The 20,687-nt window shown below is 42.0% G+C and overlaps 1 protein-coding gene across 1 annotated transcript; it reads left to right on the forward strand.

The window, feature by feature from the left end:
- Nucleotides 1-4,063: 4,063 nt before the first annotated feature.
- On the forward strand, nucleotides 4,064-19,859 carry LOC307247677 (ly6/PLAUR domain-containing protein 1-like; the record flags this gene model as incomplete). The annotated part of the gene is made up of 3 exons (XM_080023801.1): nucleotides 4,064-4,112; nucleotides 8,430-8,564; nucleotides 19,597-19,859. 3 exons carry the CDS (start codon nucleotides 4,064-4,066, stop codon nucleotides 19,857-19,859), a joined length of 447 nt encoding a protein of 148 aa, XP_079879927.1.
- Between the last annotated feature and the right edge of the window lie 828 nt (nucleotides 19,860-20,687).

Below are 20,687 nucleotides of genomic sequence, written 5' to 3' on the forward strand. Positions count from 1 at the left end.
TGCAACCATTCCGAGTGTTATTTTGTGAATGATGAAAATGATGAAAAAAAAAAATGAAATAAAACATGATATGTATAATTAATTAGGTCTTGGGAATATATTGATATAATATCAATATCACGCCCCGTACACACCAGACTTGCGCACGGCACGGCTAGCAAGCCGCCCGCATGCAGAATCTCATAAAAAAAATATATTGTACATGCACAACAACTGCATCATATCATCACAATGTTTTTCAACCTACATATAGTTTTAATATTGTTATTAATTATTTTAATACATATATTTTATTTTGATATAGGCCAATCCATTGTGAGATGAATTAAGTTAAATCAAGTCATACTTTCAGCAAATAACTTTTTATAAAGCTTCTTTATTATAGTATATATACATATATTTATTTATTTATCTATTTATTTATTTATTTATTTATTTATTTAATTATTCATTTCAACTCAATTAATTTGATGCTTCTATGCTTATTTATGTTTTTATTATACTGATATCACCATATCAATTTAAGGTACTATAGAATCAATAGCTGCTTATTCTGCTACGATAATAATAATAATAATAATAATAATAATAATAATAATAATAATTGACACCATTAAAAAAAAATTTAGTTCCCATGGAACGTAACATCATTTGGGCTGTCGCTCCTCTTTACATCAGCATTTCTACTAAAACTGGAATGGAGTAAAAATTTTCCGAGTTTCCTTTGTACGCAGCATGCGTAATGACACGGTGACGAGGGATTTCCATTCCATCCCGTCCTGGTGACACACAGAATTACTAATACAAGCTGATACGCTTGTTGCGTGTTATGACTTTATCCTAAAAATTAGAAGGTGGCTGTCTACTACCTGTAGTCCACAGAGTCCTTCCTCACAGTGTCTCTGGAAGGAAATCACTCCGTGTGGAAGTTCCCAACAACCCCGTTCCATTCAAACAGACTAAGCACTGCATGTCGCTCAGAGATGTTTCATCAACTTTTTAAACTTTTGGGACTAAAATAAAATGTACGCAATTCTGACCCGTTGCTGTGGAGCTGCAAGTGAACTCCATGTATGTTTTGGACTGTTTTGGACTCCTTCGGTTTGTGTGTGAAGTCTGGCTCCAATGCTGCAGGAGGGACACGGCACCGGGTTAGATGGAACACAATGTGTTTATATTTACAAAAAGGGCAAAAGAATAAAATATCAAATGAAACGCCCACCGACGTCAAGCAGGTAAGACAATGCACACACACGCGCTCACACACACACACACACACACACACACACACACACACTCACATACATACCATAGTGTGTGTGTAGCTCCAGCGGTTGTCCTGTTCGAAAACAGTTTTAGCCCGAAAAATGCCAAGGAGAATAATAATAATCCGAACGTTAACGATAGGGGTTATTATTAGGGGTTATTGCGGGCTTGACCCCTAATAATAACAATAACAATAATAATAACAATAATAATGCATAATAAAGCGTCACCATGTGATTGTTATTGTTATTGTAATTATTGTTGTTACTATTGCAAACAGTGTTGACTATTATGTAAATGTATTTAAAGTGTTTATATTACACTTTTTCTCAAACCTTTGAACATCATCCCAACAAGATGATGCACAAACAACCATTTTCTTTTGTGCCGTTCGTGGAATGCACTTGCAAAGCGTTTGTGCGCTCGCGCGTCTGGTGTATGCTGTGTGTCGGACTAGAATTGATCTGGGAATTTGGCGGCATGATAATATGCTAATTGTCTTTAAAAGTGTGTTTCTGGAATTCCGAACTTCATAGACTGTTCTAATCAATGCTCATAATACCCCCATTTTTAATGATCGATTCTACAATACGTGTGTGTATAGCTTGTGAAAGCGCCGATGATCTAAAAGAAACGTCATTATCAAGATACTCGTCAGCGTCAGTTGGCGCTTCATCCACTCACTGTGGTGGCGCATGAAGGTCTCTGGGTCGTTTCCACCCGCTCACTGTAACTTGTATTCAAAGCGACCGGCTCGTTTCCGAGACGCTCACCTCAGCGCAGCAGATCCACGTTTTTCTCCCGGTGAGTGATAAATAAACCAGTTCATTGATCGACACTTCGACCTCCCTCTCCCTCCCAAACTCAACCACTCCGCCCTCCACGTGTCCTGCTTTTGCAGAGCGTCGCAGATGAATGATTAAAATACGCAACAGAAACAAATCCAACTCTAAAACAACACGATCGCAGCTTCCTGGACGCGGAGGAGACGCTGGAGCGTGAGGCGTCCGGTCCCCGGGAAAAGGAGCGAGACGCCTCCATCCTCCAGCAGGACCTACACCAGACTGCTCCTCCACCAGAGCTCCACCTCCACCTCCACCAGAGCTGATCCTCCACCAGACGGATCCTCCACCGGAGCTCCACCTCCACCAGAGCTGAGCCTCCACCAGAGCTCCACCTCCACCAGAGCTGATCCTCCACCAGAGCTCCACCTCCACCAGACTGATCCTCCACAAGAGCTCCACCTCCACCAGACTGATCCTCCACCAGACTGATCCTCCACCAGACTGATCCTCCACCTCCACCAGACTGATCCTCCACCAGACTGATCCTACACCAGTGCTCCACCTCCACCAGACTGATCCTCCACCAGAGCTCCACCTCCACCAGACTGACCCTCCACCAGAGCTCCACCTCCACCAGAGCTGATCCTACACCAGACTGATCCTCCACCAGTGCTCCACCTTCACCAGACTGATCCTCCAGCAGCGTTCAGACTCCACCAGAGCTTCACCTTCACCAGAGCTGATCCTCCACCAGAGCTCCACCTACACCAAAGCTCCGACTCAATGAGAATGATCCTCCACCAGAGCTGATCCTCAACCAGAGCTCCACCTCCACCAGACTGACCCTCCACCAGAGCTGATCCTCCACCAGAGCTCCACCTCCACCAAAGCTCCACCTCAATGAGAATGATCCTCCACCAGAGCTGATCCTCAACCAGAGCTCCACCTCCACCGGATTGACCCTCCACCAGAGCCCCGCCTCCACCAGAGCTTCACCTGCACCAGACTGATCCTCCATCAGAGCTCCACCTCCACCAGACTGACCCTCTACCGGAGCTCTATCTCCACCAGAGCTTCACCTGCACCAGAGCTGATCCTCCACCAGAGCTCCACCGCCACCAGAGCTCCATCTCCACCTGGAGCTGCACCTGCACCTGCACCAGACTGATCCTCCTCCAGAGCTGATCCTCCACCAGAGCTCCACCTCCACCAAAGCTCCACCTCAATGAGAATGATCCTCCACCAGAGCTGATCCTCAACCAGAGCTACACCTCCACCAGACTGACCCTCCACCAGAGCTCTATCTCCACCAGAGCTTCACCTACACCAGGCTGATCCTTCACCAGAGCTTCACCTGCACCAGAGCTGATCCTCCACCAGAGCTCCACCTCCACCAGACTGATCCTCCACCAGAGCTCCACCTCCGCCAGAGCTCCATCTCCACCAGAGCTCCACCTCCACCAGACTGATCCTCTACCAGAGCTCTATCTCCACCAGAGCTTCACCTGCACCAGAGCTGATCCTCCACCAGAGCTCCACCGCCACCAAAGCTCCACCTCAATGAGAATGATCCTCCACCAGAGCTGATCCTCAACCAGAGCTACACCTCCACCAGACTGACCCTCCACCAGAGCTCTATCTCCACCAGAGCTTCACCTACACCAGGCTGATCCTTCACCAGAGCTTCACCTGCACCAGAGCTGATCCTCCACCAGAGCTCCACCTCCACCAGACTGATTCTCCACCAGAGCTCCACCTCCGCCAGACTGATCCTCCACCAGAGCTCCACCTCCGCCAGAGCTCCATCTCCACCAGAGCTCCACCTCCACCAGAGCTTCACCTCCCCCAGAGCTCCACCTCCACCAGAGCTCCATCTCCACCAGAGCTTCACCTCCACCAGAGCTCCATCTCCACCAGAGCTCCACCTCCAGCAGCAGCACCATGGCCGGGTCCCCTGCGCACGGTCTTATCCGCTCCTAACGCCTCCCCCGTCGGATGGTTTCCGAGGAGAAATGCGGCTTCTCGTTTTCGCCACTTTTTTCGGAGTTCTGCTGGAGAGAGGTGGGTGCGAAGTTTGGGCTGTTCCGCATGTTTAGTCCGGTGTCATTCATCCTAATGTCCAGGTCTGGAGCGTTGGGCTGATGGAGGTCATTTGGAGACCAGACCTGTCGGTTCTGATGCATTACATTACAAACCCTTAATAATAGTGTAATAAGGCAGAAGAAAATCCATGTATCGGTGTTGGATCGTTGGGTGAAGTGGATTCTCCTCAGACCACCCAGTTCAGCTCATCTGGATTTCATTCGTTGCAACTTTTCGAACATCTGCTTACAGATCCCTGCACTGTAGGTTTGACTGAAACTCAGCATGCGACTGTGGAATCTGACGATTTTATAAAATGTTGTAAGATAACCGGGCTTATGTCATTTCGCTCCCAAAAAGCAAAGATTGGGTCCGTTTTCTCATCACGTCCCGGTCAGTTCTTCTTTTCTCCACCTCGTTCTACTGCGTGAGCGTCATATCTTCACATCATCGAGTAAAATATTGCAATGTATGAATGAATCTTAAGAGGAGGAACTAGTGTAATGCTAAATAACTGAAGATACGCTTTTTGTTATGATGCTGTTGTGATTTGCTTGTTTCTTTATAATTATTGTTGTATTTATTTATTTATTTATTTATTTATTATTTATTATTATTATTATTATTATTATTATTATTATTATTAATAATAATATTATTATTAGATTACCTTATATAAACGTAAAGCATTTGGAGTTTTATGTTGTGTATGAAACCCGCTATATAAATAAGGGTTATTATTATTATTATTATTATTATTATTATTATTATTATTATTATTGTTATCGCTCATACACAAAAGAATATTGCTCTAAATAGCATGCATTTGCTATTACACTAAATATAAATCCTATTCTGTGTCCAGGCATCAGGACAAATGTTTCCGTGAATTAAATCTCCCTGCTGTCCTCCAATCAGGCGATCATTTAAACCTTTGATTCATCAATACATGTTATTAATCTCTAATGAATGTGGGATTGAATATGTGTTATTTAATAGTAATGATAAAGTTGAACTGTAAATCATATAACTTTACTTTGGCCAATGCATGCCGTAGCTCTACGGCATGAATTAATGTTCCACATAATGTAACATTAATTCATCATTTCACTCTGATCAGTTGATTTAAATACATTTTATGTGGCTTTAGATCATGAGAATTTGAATTATTAGAGGATTATTAGAAATCTTTCTTTTTAGGAGCGTTAGGTATGGAAGCCGATTTCCAGCCTCGAGTGAAGGTGATGGATTGGAAGCTGTGCATGGAATAAAAGTGGCATCTGTCTCCTTATCCAGACCTGACAGATTTTAAATGAGAATAAAAAAAAATAAAAAAAAGATTCTTTTTATAAAAACCTCCTGGTTCTGCAGATTCCTTTGGATCCGGAGCAGATCATCTGGAGCTGATGGAGGACTTGGACATCCATCAGCTCAGAGATGTTCTGGGGGAAAGAAAAGGTGGAATAATGATGGAATAATTATGATGGGATAATAATGATGTGTGAGAAATGTCTCCTAATGAGAGTGGACTCACTGGCATTTAAAACAACGTTAAAGCGTTACTGTGCAGGAATTAACGCCTGCACAGCATCAACTGAGCTGTTTGTGTTTTTTCACTTTCCCTAAAGTTTCACATTAAACTACTTTTCACACTCAACGCCGAGCAGACACACACACACACACACTGTACAGTATGCAGTATACTGTGTACTGTATATACTGTAGCTGTACACATAATGTTTCTACTATCAACTTTGCCCTGAAAGAATGTAATGCAGAGAATATTATGATATAATAATACATATGTCTCAGTAGGGAAGGTTTTCTATTTTTACCTCGGACTACCATTATCAGGACATTTTAGCTGGGGATTAATTGTCATAAAAAATAGTTCTGATTAACAATTTAGTTATCTTTTATCACCATCACAGCATACGCCTATGATAGTGTAATAATTCTGTTTTTTATACTTGTGTTTTGTTTCCATGTTACGTGTTACAGCGTGTCATATCTTCATTCGTCAGTCTTCATGTCCCATAAACACATTTTTTCCTAATTGAACTGAAAATCTGATACAAGAGTAACAATCAGTCGTTATCACAATGTGAATTATTACATGAGTATACTATCATAGTTTCATATTCACATCCACCTTATAAAGATTCTAAATTTATTTTACCTTCTCCTACATTTGAGCATAAGATACTGTAAAGTTCATTTTCCTGAAAGCAAAATGATGGAAACTCACCTAATTTGCATTTTATTTGTTGCGACATTTCTAACATTTGATTAAAATTCCCATTACAAATGCACTGTAAAGATGCGATAGTGGAATGTGATGATTTAGCAAAGGGATTTTAAATAATCAGGATGATGACCCCTAATTGCAATTATTTGAGAATTTGGATGTGGTTCATTTCAACAGCGATAAACTGGAATAAACGCTACTGATCTGTAATACCTCATCCTTGATATGCAGTGTTTGCATTTTAATTATTCTGTCTTAAGGTTGGGGAGGGTTTGGAAGAAAAATAATGACTAATGAGAGTTTAATGTCTTTTAAAGCCATGGGAAGATAAGTCAATTAAACACACATATACTGTAATGGCTGACACGGGCTTGAACCCAACAGCACGACCAACCGACACAATCAAGTAAACGTGACGTTTTTTTTTACTGGGCTCAGGCAGAAGACAGGGAAACTGCCTGGTCAAACCAGGAAACCAGTCTGTAAGGCTACCGATCAGATGGGCGAAGGGTAAATCCAAAATCCAAAAGACTGAACACGGTCAGAACCAGGCAGGCACTGGAAAGCTGGGTGGAAGGTACTAGACAATCTGGCGTCACGTGAGTGAACAGGACTGGTATATAAACTGCACTGTCGACGGACTGAACGGGGAAGGCCGATTGGGAAGGGCAGAACTGCGTACTGTTAGTGTGGTTTTAGGGTTTAGTTTTTTGCTGTTGTACAGATTTTGTTTCTGCTACTATGTTTGGAGATTTGTGAAATATTCTGTGGTTTATTGAAACCAAAGAATATTTAATATATTTTATGAGCTGAATATATTAGTGTGATTAATATATCAACTGTTAACAAATGCATCTAGGAAGATTGTATACTGCCAGCTATCTAGAACAGTATACGCCTATCTATGTAGAAAGGTTGTATACTGCTATACATCTAGAAAGTTTGTATACAGCTATATACATAGAAATGTTGTCTATTGCTATCTATCTCGACAGGTTGGATACTGCTATATATGTAGAAAGGTTGTACACTGCTATCTATGTAGAAAGGTTTCAAATTAGAAAAAAAAAATATATATATTCTTTTTATGAAAACCTTCTGGTTCTACAGATTCCCTCGGATCTGGAGCAGATCACCTGGAGCTGATGGATGACTGGTACATCCATCAGCTCAGAGATGATCTGGGGGAAAGAAAAGTTGGAATAACGATTGAATTATCATGATGGAATAATAATGATGTGTGAGAAATGTCTCCTAATGAGAGTGGACTCACTGGCATTTAAAACAACGTTAAAGAGTTACTGTGCAGGAATTAACGCCTGCACAGCATCAACTGAGCTGTTTGTGTTTTTTCACTTTCCCTAAAGTTTCACATTAAACTACTTTACACACTCAACACTGAGCAGACACACACACACACTGTACAGTATGCAGTATACTGTGTACTGTATATACTGTCGCTGTACACATAATGTTTCTACTATCAACTTTGCCCTGAAAGATTGTAATGCAGAGAATATTATATATATAGATATAATAATACATATGTCTCAGTAGGGAAGGATTTCTATTTTTAAGTCGGACTACCATTATCAGGACATTTTAGCTGGGGATTAATTGTCGTAAAAAATATTTCTGATTAACAATTTAGTTAACTTTTCATCACCATCACAGCATACGCCTATGATAGTGTAATAATTCAGTTTTTTATACTTTGTGTTTTATTTCAATGTTACAGTGTTACAGCATGTCATATGAACAGTCTTCATGTCCCATAATCCACGCATCCGTCCAGAAAGATTGTATACGGCTGTCTATGTAGACAGGTTGTGTACTGACATATGTCTAGAAGGGTTGAATACTGCCATCTACTGTATGTAGACAGATTGTATAAAGCCATGTATCTAGAAAGGTTGTAAATTGCTATCTATGTAAAAGGGTTGTATACTGCCATCTATCAAGAAAGGTTGTAAACTGCTATCTATCTATAATTATCAGTCACAGTTCTTAAGCAATGCTAACAGTCGGCAATATTGTCCCTCCTCCAGGCTCCGCCTTGCAGATCCAGTGCTACCAGTGTGAGGAGGTGAAGCACAACGATTGCTCCACGCCCGAGTTTATCGTCAACTGCACGGTCAACGTGCAGGACATGTGCCAGAAAGAGGTTCTGGTCAAAGCCGACGGTGAGGAGCATGGAGCTCATTACTGTTATTATTATATATGATGGAGTTGTTGGACGAGTGCTTCAATTGGATTTCGTTTCCAAAGACACTTGTCCCAGAAAATAACATGAAAGTATTTTTTTTTCCATTTAATGATGATTCTACGTGTGAACCACTAAAGAATAGGATTCGGACATTTATGACAGCCTGATCCTGAAACGTGATTGGTGTATTATCTTTATGATATGACTATAAAAGGCGTGCTGATTGGTTGAAGCTGCTTTTAGCATTATGGATTCCTTCTTTTTTTGAACCGATCGGTCCAACCTCCGTGCAGTGTCTGACCTTGATGTTGTGGTTTTTTATTCTGTTACTCAGCAGTTTCTCTGTATTCTCTTATTCTTCCAGATCTGTTTTCGGGGTGGGGGGGGGGGTCTATGCTCACCTGCGTAGACCCAAAATACAGCGTTGCACTTAAAGCTTACCCATTTAACTTGTATTTGGAGTCCCTGTAAAGCAAAAATAAATGTGTTCTGAGTTTGTCACACCACAGGAAAATACGTTATTAACCACCCAGCCAAATTTGAATGATTAAAAAATAGCCAAGTATATAAAATTTGGTTTAAAAATCAAGGAAAATAATGCAGTTCCCTCTGTTCTGAAATGCTGGGGGCGTGTTCCCTGAAACCACACCCAGTTGCATTAAAAGTGTTTAATGTTTACATTGGAGTAACTTCCATGTTTAAATGTTTTGCTGAACACAATGCGGTGTGTCTAGTTGCTCACCTCAAAGTGCTCGCTCCCTCTCAATGCGCAATTTGCGCCCCTGTCTCCCTCTGCATTTTTCCCATCATTTTTTTTTTCGTTTTTCCTCAACCTTCTCTTTGGATGTCTGACCTTCTCCTGGGGTGCTCAGGCCCTGAAGCACCCACAGGATTGGCGCCAAGACTTGGCATGAGTTCACGGTCTCCCTGATGACACCTTTTACTCCAGGTGTTTATTCCCAAAACAGAGTTTTATGCCAAACTCCAGGCTGTAAGCTTATCTTATTTCACCATCAATGCTCCGATTCTGATCCGGTGGTTATAAAGTGTTAGGGGAGGGGCCAGGCCGAGTATGACTGCTCCAGGTCATTGAATCATGATTTAGGCCCACCCAAAAGAATCCGGACCACAAAAATGATAAGAAACAGTTTAACGGTCTAACTCCACAATTCATTACTATATCCTTCAGTCTTTTCACGTTGTCGCGAGTGCTGTCTGGTGAAACAAAATCCAGGACACAGTGGCTCAGGAGTAGGTGCAAAAGATCAAGAGTTTATTGAAGGGAGACCAGGAGGGAAGGAGATAACACAGCAGGCTGGGAAGGTCAGGCGGGAACATAAAGCAGATCTGGCAGGCAGGCAGACACGGAAAGGTCAGGCAGGACAGACCAGGGCGACCGGACCAGAGTCGGATGACGTAGTAGTATTGACGCAATAGACACGATGACGATTTGATAAGGACTGAGTGCACGGGGAACAGGTTATATACAGGCGGAATGACGAGGAAGGTTGAGACAGCTGGCTTGATTACTGAATGTGTCAGGTGTGCAGTGGGAGGACCAGAGTTGCAGAGGGAGCCAGAGACAGACCAAAACAGGGGGAAAACAGACATACACTAGGGAAAGCGAAAAGCGAAAGCCACGATACTCCCGGTTTTGGGGAAATTCCCTAATTTCACAGGAGCTAGGCTAGTTGATCCCCTCTGCAGCCAAGCATTGAGCTAACACAGTTAGCATGTAGCCTCTTAATATCTCCATACTGGATACAGAGGGATGAAACAGGTTTTGACCTTCTTCTCTGAATCTGGTTCAGATAAGACAAGAAGTTAGTGGGAGGGGGTGCGGCTCTTCTGAGAATGGCCATGGCTTCAGAGTCCACATCCAGTCAGTGCAGGGCTGTTGGTGGGGGATTGGACCGCCCTTCTTTTTCCAAAATTTGTCATGTGATTTTGAAATCTGTGACTTAAAAAGCCACTTAAAGTTCTAACTGCAATGTTAATGCCTTGTGCACACTCACTATCTGTAATGCCAATTTAACATTACATTTAGCAGAGGCTTTTATCCAATGCGACTTACAATTTTTCAAACACCGACGGACGCAGCCATCAGGAGCAATTAGGGGTTAAGTGTCTTGCTCAAGGACACTACAGCATGCTAGCCTAATTGCTCCTGATGGCTGCGTCCGTCGGTGATTGAACAATTGTTAGTCGCTTTGGATAAAAGCGTCTGCTAAATTAAATGTAATGTAATGTAAAAGAATAGAAACAGGAAGTAAGAGACTAGCATCAGGGAGATAGAGACTACAAACAAGAAGTTAAATATGAGAAAGAAGAGACTATAAACAAGAAGTAAGAGACTATAAACGGGACGTAAGAGACTATAAACGGGACGTAAGAGACTATAAACGGGACGTAAGAGACTATGAACGGGAAGTAAGAAATTAGAAACAAGAAGTATGAGACAAGAAAGAAAAAGTAAGCGACTAGAAACCGGAGGTAAGAGACTAGAACAGTAAGTAAGATACTAGAAACAGGTCCTCACAGACTAGAAACAGGAAGCAAGACTATAGAAACAGGAAGTAAGAGACTACAAACAAGATTAAAGGATGAGAAACAGGAAATTGAATATGAGAAACAAGATGTAAGAGACTAGAAACAAGAAGTAAGAGAATGGAAACAGGAAGTAAGAGACTAGTATCAGGAAGATAGAGACTACAAACCAAAAGTTAAAAACGAGAGGAGAAGTAAAATATGAGAAAAAATAAGTAAGAGAATAGAAACTGCAAGTAAGAGACTAGTACGGGGTAGAGACTATAAATAAGAAGTAAAATATGAGAAACAAGAAGTTAGATATGAGAAACAAGAAGAAAAATATGAGAAACAAGAAGAGAATAAAAATAGGAAGTAAGAGACTGGAAACCGGAAGTGAGTGACTAGAAACAGGAAGTAAGAGAATAGAATCAGGTAATAAGAGACTAGAAACAAGAAGTAACATACTAAAAACAGGAAGTAAAAGATTAGAAATGAAGTAATAGAATGGAAACAGGAAGTAAGAGACTAGAAACAGGTAATAAGAAACTAGAAAGAGGAAGTAAGAGACTAGAAACAGTAAGAGACTACAAACAATAAGTAAAAGACAAGAAATAAGAGACTAGAACCAGGAACTAAGTTAAAGGAAGTAACAATATCCCTCACTTAGAAATGGTTTCAGCTACAATATCAGTTTATAAGGCATTGCTTAGCAGTGTTTAGAAATATTAATTTACGCCCAAATTTGCTCTGCTCACGATTTGTAAATACCAGCCATTGGTAATTGGGTTTTGATGGTTTGTCATTATACAAAGAAAAGAAAATAAAGTTTGAAAGCCACTGTTCAATCAAGGCTTGTGGACTGGGACGAACTGTCAGATTGGTAAGTGTATATCTTCTCAAGGAAACTCCAGGGGCCTCTTGCCTCCGTGTGCTGCAAACATGGTGGCACGGTGGCACAGGCATTGCACTGCTGCAATGCCTGTGCACTGCTCACCATCTTACGACCAGTGATGGACACTTGGTCCCCGGGCACATTGACGAATGTTGCCCACTGCTCCTGGCTGGACCCCCCGGAGGAAGGACAAGCCAGGATGGGTGAAATGCAGAGGCCGCATTTCACCAGCCACCATCCAAAAAGCGTGTGTGTTTGTGTGTATATAGATGTGTCGTGTGACCAATAAAGATTATTTGTCTTCTTAAACAATATAGAAATATTAACATTCATGGTTATATTTGATTATCAGCAAAAACTTTTTGTACAATAATATTCATGATGGATAAAAATATGCAAAACCATCTTTTCTATGGTATAAACGGAAAAAGATTACCAAATATAGACCTAAATATAGCAGGTGTCGTGCAAACCTAGAACAGTTGATCATTGAACAATTTTTCTAGCAGGGGTGTCATCCAATCGCAAGGCCTAGTGTAGCATACAGTAGGTCAAAGTGCAGGGAATTCATTTTCCAGATGGTTCAGAGCCTTTTTGTCCATGAAGACCCTCCTTGCGTAAGCTCTGCAGGACGATTTGGCATCAACACAGAACGGCCACCCCCAGTCAGGATTGCGCTATGGACAGTCGGGTGGACCACCACAGCCATTACAGCGAAATCTGCAAGCAGAAGAAGATTATTCCAACTATGACAAGCCCTATTCCTGCTACTATTGCTATTTTCATATGCATGGCTCCCCATCTTCCTTCTTCTAACTAATCCCAGGTGTGGTCATCTCTACTTGCATTGGCCTTCCTGTCTCAAGTTCTTCAACTTATTGACTTCAGGGTCAGCGTTATATGCCCTCCTTTTTCTGCTGTACTGCGGTGTTACATCACTATTCATTGCTTTATCCCAATGACCTGTCAACAAAGTGATGGGCTGTCCTAATTGCAGTCGAGTGCATGTGGCATCCCAAAATGCTGCCAGGGTGTTGCGTAGCTTGTTTTCTCTATATATCCAGAGAATGTCTGCGAGTGGTTGGTTTGGGTGTCGTATTAGGTGGGCCAATTCTTATCCTGAACAAACTCTCCCTTCTTGTTGATAGTCATCTGCACTTTTTTGTGTCTATTGTCACATTATAATGGCCCTACACAAACATTTCCTTTTTGCAAATAACACTCATGCATTCCAAGTGCAGGCCACATACAGGAGAAATGGTTTAGTGTAATCCGGGTTTGCTAGTGGGCTTGCTCCCTGCATTTCCTGTGTTATATTTTCAGAGGCTGCTGTTACATTGCTTTTAGGGCATAGTTCTCGATCCAGTCTGAGCTAAACCCTGTCATCCTAAGAATATCAGAATTTGTCTAACTGTCTGTGGTTTTTGGGCTTTGCTGATTCCTTCCAGCTGGCTAGGAGCTATTGCTTTCGTTTGATGGGCTATCGTGCGACCCAAGTACTACCTTTGGTTGGGAGTATTTTAGTAGCTTTTTCTGGGAGACTTTATGTCCTCCTATCGCCATCTTCTGCAGTACTGTCATAGAGTCTCTGGGGCACTGTTCCAGTGAAGTGGAAATGCACAAGCAGATCGTCTACGTATTGTAATTAGAGGAACTGACATTGAAAGGTACACTGAGTACCTTTCAATGTAAGTTCCTCTAAGTCTGCTCTCAGAACTTGGTTCAAAATGCAGTGAATGCTTGAAACCTTGAGGAATGTGTGTTTACGTATATTGTTTCCCCTTGAGGTACTGTAAATGCAAATAAATGTCCGCTCTCCTGTGCCAGTGGTACAAGAAAGAATGCTCCACATGAATCTATTGCTGTGAAATACTTCATTCAATACATCGGGAAAAATGTTTGTCAACAACGTGTGGGGATTTGGAACCTCGGCCTGCTGGTCTTCCACCACTTCATTCACTGCCCATAAGTCATGCACCAGCCACCATTTTTGTTTATCCACCTTCAAAACCAGTAGCAAAAGGGGTGTTACAACAGCTCTGAGTTTTTATTAATACCCTTGTTTTTCTCAAACCTTCTATTGTGGCTTCTATTCCGGCTTCTGCTTCCGGTTTTATATGGTACTGAACTATCCGAACCAGGCTAGCTGATTTCACCAGTCCTATATTAGTGTTATGTTTTGACCATATCTGTTCTGGGATTACCTGTTCCATTTTTTCCCTCAACACTTCCTGTTAGCTTCTTTCCCCTCTCTCCTGCATTTGTCATTTTTCTGCAATATCAGCTTCCTGTAGTTCCCCTGATACTTCTGTGAAACAGAGTATTTTAATGAGACTTGCATTTTCATCTGAGAATTTTAGGATTATATGTTTCTTTCCAGTCTTTCTTCTTTTCTTGTTTCATAATATACCTAAGTCTTTGGCTTCATACCCCTTGTTAATCAATAGGGTGACATGTGGTGCCATCTTAGGTATGTGGAACCATTTCTGTATTATGTCTGCTTGTGGTTGATCCTGAACCTTTATTGTTGCCCGTTGTGGGCCGATTATCACATATTGTGATTGTATCTAGGCCTTTCTTCCTACTGCCCCCATTTGGCACAATTGTTCTAATATTGGATCCTGGTTTGGGTAAAACTGCAGCGTGCAATGGTATCCTAGTCTGGATCCTATAGCTTTTGGGAGTTGTGCCCTAATAAACATTCACCATTGTGAGTGGTTCAAACCATGTTCATGGTTTGAAAAAAATAAAAATAATAGGTTGCATACTTGACATAAGAAGTTCAACAATAAGCGTGCATATACAATGGAAAACATTCTCATTTGTTCCTGAAATGCTAAACCCTTTCTGATCCAGCATGACTTGTTCTGGAAAAATCGCATCTCAAACACGCAGAGAGACCGGAGCGTACAGACACGTCTTTGCACCATGTTCATGGTTTGAACCACTGCCTGTTGAATTTCCCCTATCCAATGGACATTCACTGGCTGCTCCTGTATCAATAGCATTTGTGTAGATATTCCTGCTTTTACTATTATCACTCCTTGTGGGGTGCACATTATTTGCAAACCCAATTTACATAATGCATCCCTTCCTAGTTAATTTACTGGCGTATTTTTTTATATTAATATGGGTACTATGTGTTTGAAGACTTACTGGAGCTGTCATGGGTATTAGCTGCGTTTGTCCCGAGAATCCAACTGTCTTTGCATATTTGCCAGACATGGGGAGGTGGGAGCCATAATTTGGATTTACACATGTTCAAATAGCTACAGTATCTATCATCATTGGTGTACCTCTTTTGTTATTATCTTAACCTGCAGCATAGGTTCTTGATCAGCCTGCTTACTTACTGCTAGGACGACAGCACGGTTTCCTTTCCGCGGTCGCCAAGCTGCCTTGAATCGGCCCAATCAGCGCCCACGCACTGCTGATTGGTCCGACTCGAGGCATAGAGATTTTTTTCTCGTTAGCAGCCCAGCAACTCCATTCCTCCTGCGCCCGAAAGGATTATCATCATCATCATCATCATTATCATCATTATTATAATATTCAACATCATCAATTGTGATTGATACTTGTGGCCAGCGTACCTTATTGTTCAAGGTAATAATAAAATCTCTCGCCATGTTGGCGCACCACAGACAGAAAGGCTCCGTCTCCCTCCCTAAACACTTACCCATGGGCAGAGACTCCCACACCCACGAATTGGAAACCCAAGGATTGAAAGGGCACCGTCTATGGGTGTGTCCTGGTTGGTGACATCCCCAACAAACCCCTTGTGGTCCTTTTTGGTTGTGATTTCTATTTTGGGGTCACTTTTGACATATTTTCTCTCTATCCCAGAGATAGATTCATTGGGGCTCACCATGCATTTTGAGTATTTATGTTGACTAGAGCATTTGTAGGAGGCCTTTGGCCCTGTGGTTGCTGCACTGGGTACGGACCGGGTTGAGTGACTGGTGCTATGGTGCCTGTTTCGGCAGAAGTCGCCATGCCTTGTACCTTTTTCCTTTCCTTTCGAAGTTTTGTCTTCCAACTGGAGTTCAGTAAGTTTTCTTTTGCCCCACTTTGTCAGAATTTGTTCATTTTGGCGGTATTTGTCTACTGCATAAATTACATAGTGACAGTATTCCTTGTGGCTCCTGGATGTGGTCAATCCTACCACATAGTCCAGTTTGGTTCTCACTGGTCCCGGCAGTGTCTCAATCACTGAGTTTCTAAACAGGACGGATATTATCGGGTCTGTCTCTGGGTCTTTTTCTGTCTCCATCCGCCACCTTTTGACTGGGTTTTGGATGGCAGGATTCTCAGAGTCCCTCAGCACTTGCCCTTTTGGATCTATCCGTGTCGGGTATTCATCCTTAGGTCCCCTACTGCTATTACTTTTCCCATGGTCTGTTCTTCAAATATCCTGATTGACTTGCTAGCTCCCTCATTTATATTAGGTAGTCTCGCTACTAGACCCTCCAGGTCCTGTGTTCCCCATGGAATATATTGTGCCTGGTGTCCCTTTATCAGTATTGGATAATTACGAACCTCTGTGGGGGTCTTATTTTCCTCCTTTTTCCTAGCCTCCTGCTGTTTTCAAGTTCTTTCACTGCTTGGACTAGCTCTTCGCTTAACCCTGAGGCACACTCCTCTCTCTTATCTTCTTTCTTTTGATCCTTCTCCCTCCTATTTCCTTTCTTTCTTTTTTATTTTTGTAATTTTTCATCCATCTCCTCACACAATGCTGTGTTGAATGTTTCCTCTTATGGCCATTTAGTTACTATTTTTTTTAGTTTGTTTAGCCCATTTTTCTGATGTCTCCCTAATTTCATTACATTACATTACATTTACATTTTTTCATTTAGCAGACGCTTTTATCCAAAGCGACTTACAATTGTTCAATCACCGACGGACGCAGCCATCAGGAGCAATTAGGGGTTAAGTGTCTTGCTCAAGGACACTACAGCATGCTAGCAGGAGGAGCCTGGGATCGAACCAGCAACCTTTAGATCACTAGACCACCAACTCTACCGCCTGAGCTACCATCCCCCTAATTTCCATGGCCTCCCTCCTTTTATTCTTTTTTCTTTATCTTATGTCTCTTCTCAGGTGAATTGCCAGTAGTAATGTTTTTGCTATAATCGGTCCTTCCTCAATGTTACAACTACTTATATTTCTGGCTGGGCTATAACTTTCCCTGTTATTCCTGTTCCTTGCTCAACCCTGGGACCTGGCGGTGCTTTTACTTGATTTAACCCTTTTCAACCTGTTTTTCTTAGTATTACTAGTTTGTAATGTAGTCGTTGTATCGCCGCTAATTCTCCTAGTGTGGACCCTACTATTTCTCTTCTTTTATACCACGCTTTTTTCCTATCTGTGCACTCCTTTAGTTTTTCTCTAAAAGCGGTATCCACAGGCTTTCCTTCCCTTTCCTACCCATTCAGACCTTTAAAATTGTTATTTCTTAAAGCAGCAGTTCTTCAAGTTGTATCCATAGGGACTTGTCCATTCAGCCCTCTAATGTTTACTCAGACACAGAACGGTATCTACAGGCTTTTAACACTTATGCATGCTTTTCCTACTTCCTGTAACCAAACCACCTTTGCTGCTTATTATCTGTAGTATTTGTTCGTTATTTGGAGAGTCTTACTAACTGCTCAGCCCTTGGGGTTGGTCGCCTTGAACCACACAAAAACTTCTAGCAATTAGTAAGAACTTTGCTTACCTTTGTTTGGAGAGGCTATTCGCTCTTATTGTGTGGTCCGGTCCCTCCCTGGGGTTCGGCAGCTCTTCAGACCCTTCTTTCCAATCCTGTTTGTGATGCCAATTTATGTCATGGAGAATACGTCTTCGATTCTTTATCAAAAAGGCAGTAGTCGAGGTGAAGTTGAGTTCTCAGGTAGACTTTTACTACAAAGTTACAAAAGCCGAGCTGGTCTGCAGAACAACGGCACACCTGTTTTATACATTGGCTGCTCCTACTTATAGAGTCCTTCCTACATTCCTTTCTGTGGTGGATCCTTCTCATGTTTTTCCAGCACTATCTTCTGACATGAGCTTCCCCTTCTCCTGTTTTCTGGATCCCCTCTTTCCTAGACAATATTGGTGGCACGGCACCCCCTAATCTCCCTTGCTAAACTGCCTTTGGCTACAGTGCTGACATACTCTACCCACAGGCATGTGTGCTATCCACAGCTGCCTCTACTTGTGGTGCCCTTTATGCAGAGATATATCCATTACTAGTTGGGTTTCTCTTACGCATATGCTTAAAGTTATACTTTAACCGTAGCTTTAAACACATCAATATTTCAGACAGAGAGGATGAACGTCCTGTATTGATGCTCAGAGAGACACTGGGTTTATGAATAAAAAAATCATATTTCTTCTCTTAGATCGATCCAAACGTTTTCCATCCAAGTTTAAATTCAACAAGAAGCTTGTTTGACCCGACAGAAAAGATAAAGCTCTGACGCAGAAATGTTTAGGATATAGAAAAAAACAACATAAACATAAACATTTAAAAAACATGATATCTGTAGAGAGAAAAAATGTTAAATAAAGTTTTGCCATGTTTATCTTGGAATTGTTTTCTGCTTGGAAAATATATACTATATGTATATATACTCTGTGAATGGGTAAAAAAGAATGCTTTATTTACATGAAACTCACTAGAAGAATGAAAAGGAATTAAATATATTAAAACAAAAATTGCCCCAATGAAAATAGAATGTATCTTCAGATGATAAGACTAATAAATATGGTAATCATTCTCTCTACAATTATTCTCTCTCATCTCTACAGGAAGTCTTGTGCCTTGTGGGGGCGTGTCTCATTGCCTCCTCTCTGTAGATATATACAGGGATATATACAGGGATATATACAGGGATATATACAGGGATATAGAGGGATCCATTGTTCTCTGCTTGGAAAATATATACTATATGTTTATATACTCTGTGAATGGGTAAAAAAGAATGCTTTATTGGCATGAAACTCACTAGAAGAATGGAAAGGAATTAAATATATTAAAACAAAAATTGCCCCAATGAAAATAGAATGTATCTTCAGATGATAAGACTAATAAATATGGTAATCATTCTCTCTACAATTATTCTCTCTCATCTCTACAGGAAGTCTTGTGCCTTGTGGGGGCATGTCTCATTGCCTCCTCTCTGTATATATATACAGGGATCCATTAGTGATGAAAAGTTAGACTATTTTTGAAGATTCAGCTCCTGACGAGTGACTCAGTGAAAAGATTTGTCAAATTTTCCAACTCTTTGTTCATTCGATACAGATGGTGTAACTCGTGAACGTGTGATTTACGGATCCTCGTTTGCAATCCAGTTCAGGTGTCATTGCATCTGCTTGGGGCACTTGCGTCACTCACTCAGGGTTCTCAGGTCTTCATGTCTCAATTCAGCACTTCAGTCGCTGCAGTTACTGACACACAGTGACTCACGACTCACGAGTCATTTAAAATATTTGTTGCCTACGTAGGACTCCATTGTCAGTCCTGCATCACTAGTATCCACTACAGGAAGCTGTGCCCCGTCAGGGACATGTCTCATCCCCTCTTCTCTATATATCTACACAGGTATCCACTACAGGAAGTCGTGTGCCTCGTCGGGGGCGTGTCTCATCGCCTCCTCTGGCTACCAGCAGTTCTGCACTGGACGCCTCAATTCAGTGTGCATCACCTGCTGCAACACGCCGCTGTGCAACGGACCCAAGAAGAAGAGGAGGCCTCTTCCCTCCAGGGGGTGCTCCTCCACCTCGCCCTCCCTCCTTACTCTCCTCACCCTCCTGACCCTCCTGAGGCTCTTGCTGGGCCCTGCCAGGGCCCTGCGTCACATGTAGACCCACCATGGTCCTAGCTCGAACATCACTCAAAGCATCGTACTCAATGGACAAACTCTAGGACGCTAGGAGACTAGGACACAAGAACGCTAGTACACGAGTAAGTGAGGATGTTAGACCGGCCATGGCTCGAGCATGAACATCAATCAAAGCATCGTAATCAATTGAAGGGTGTGAGGACTCTAGACACTAGGAGGCTAAGATACTACAACACTAAGAGGCTAGGATTCTAGGACACTAGGAGAGTAGGAGACTATGACTCTGGGACACTAGGGGGTTAGGATACTATGACACTAAGAGGCTATGATTCTAGGACACAAGGGAAGTAGGAGACTATGACTCTGGGACACTAGGGGGTTAGGATACTATGACACTAAGAGGCTAGGATTCTAGGACACTAGGAGAGTAGGAGACTATGACTCTGGGACACTAGGGGGTTAGGATACTATGAAACTAAGAGGCTATGATTCTAGGACACAAGGGAAGTAGGAGACTATGACTCTAGGACATTAGGAGGCTAGAATACTAGGATGCTAGGAATCTAGGTAACCAGGAGGCTGGGACACTAGGAGAATAGGTGGAGAGGTCCGTTAACTCCGTCAGAAGTCATACAAGTCGATGAAGGAGCGTCAAGATGGCCCCCTGGTGGACAGCGTCTCCATGACAACCGAGTGACTGATCCGTCGAGACATTTCAAACTAGAAATTGAGAAACAAAGATTCAGACTGTGTTGACAATGCATATTTTATAGGTTCTGGACATATTTTAGTATGCATACAGTATATGTTTATTACTCTAGACTTTTGGTTTAACCTTAATTTTTCCAGG

Source organism: Zeus faber, assembly GCF_960531495.2.
Source record: "Zeus faber genome assembly, chromosome: 2".
Lineage (NCBI taxonomy): Eukaryota > Metazoa > Chordata > Actinopteri > Zeiformes > Zeidae > Zeus > Zeus faber.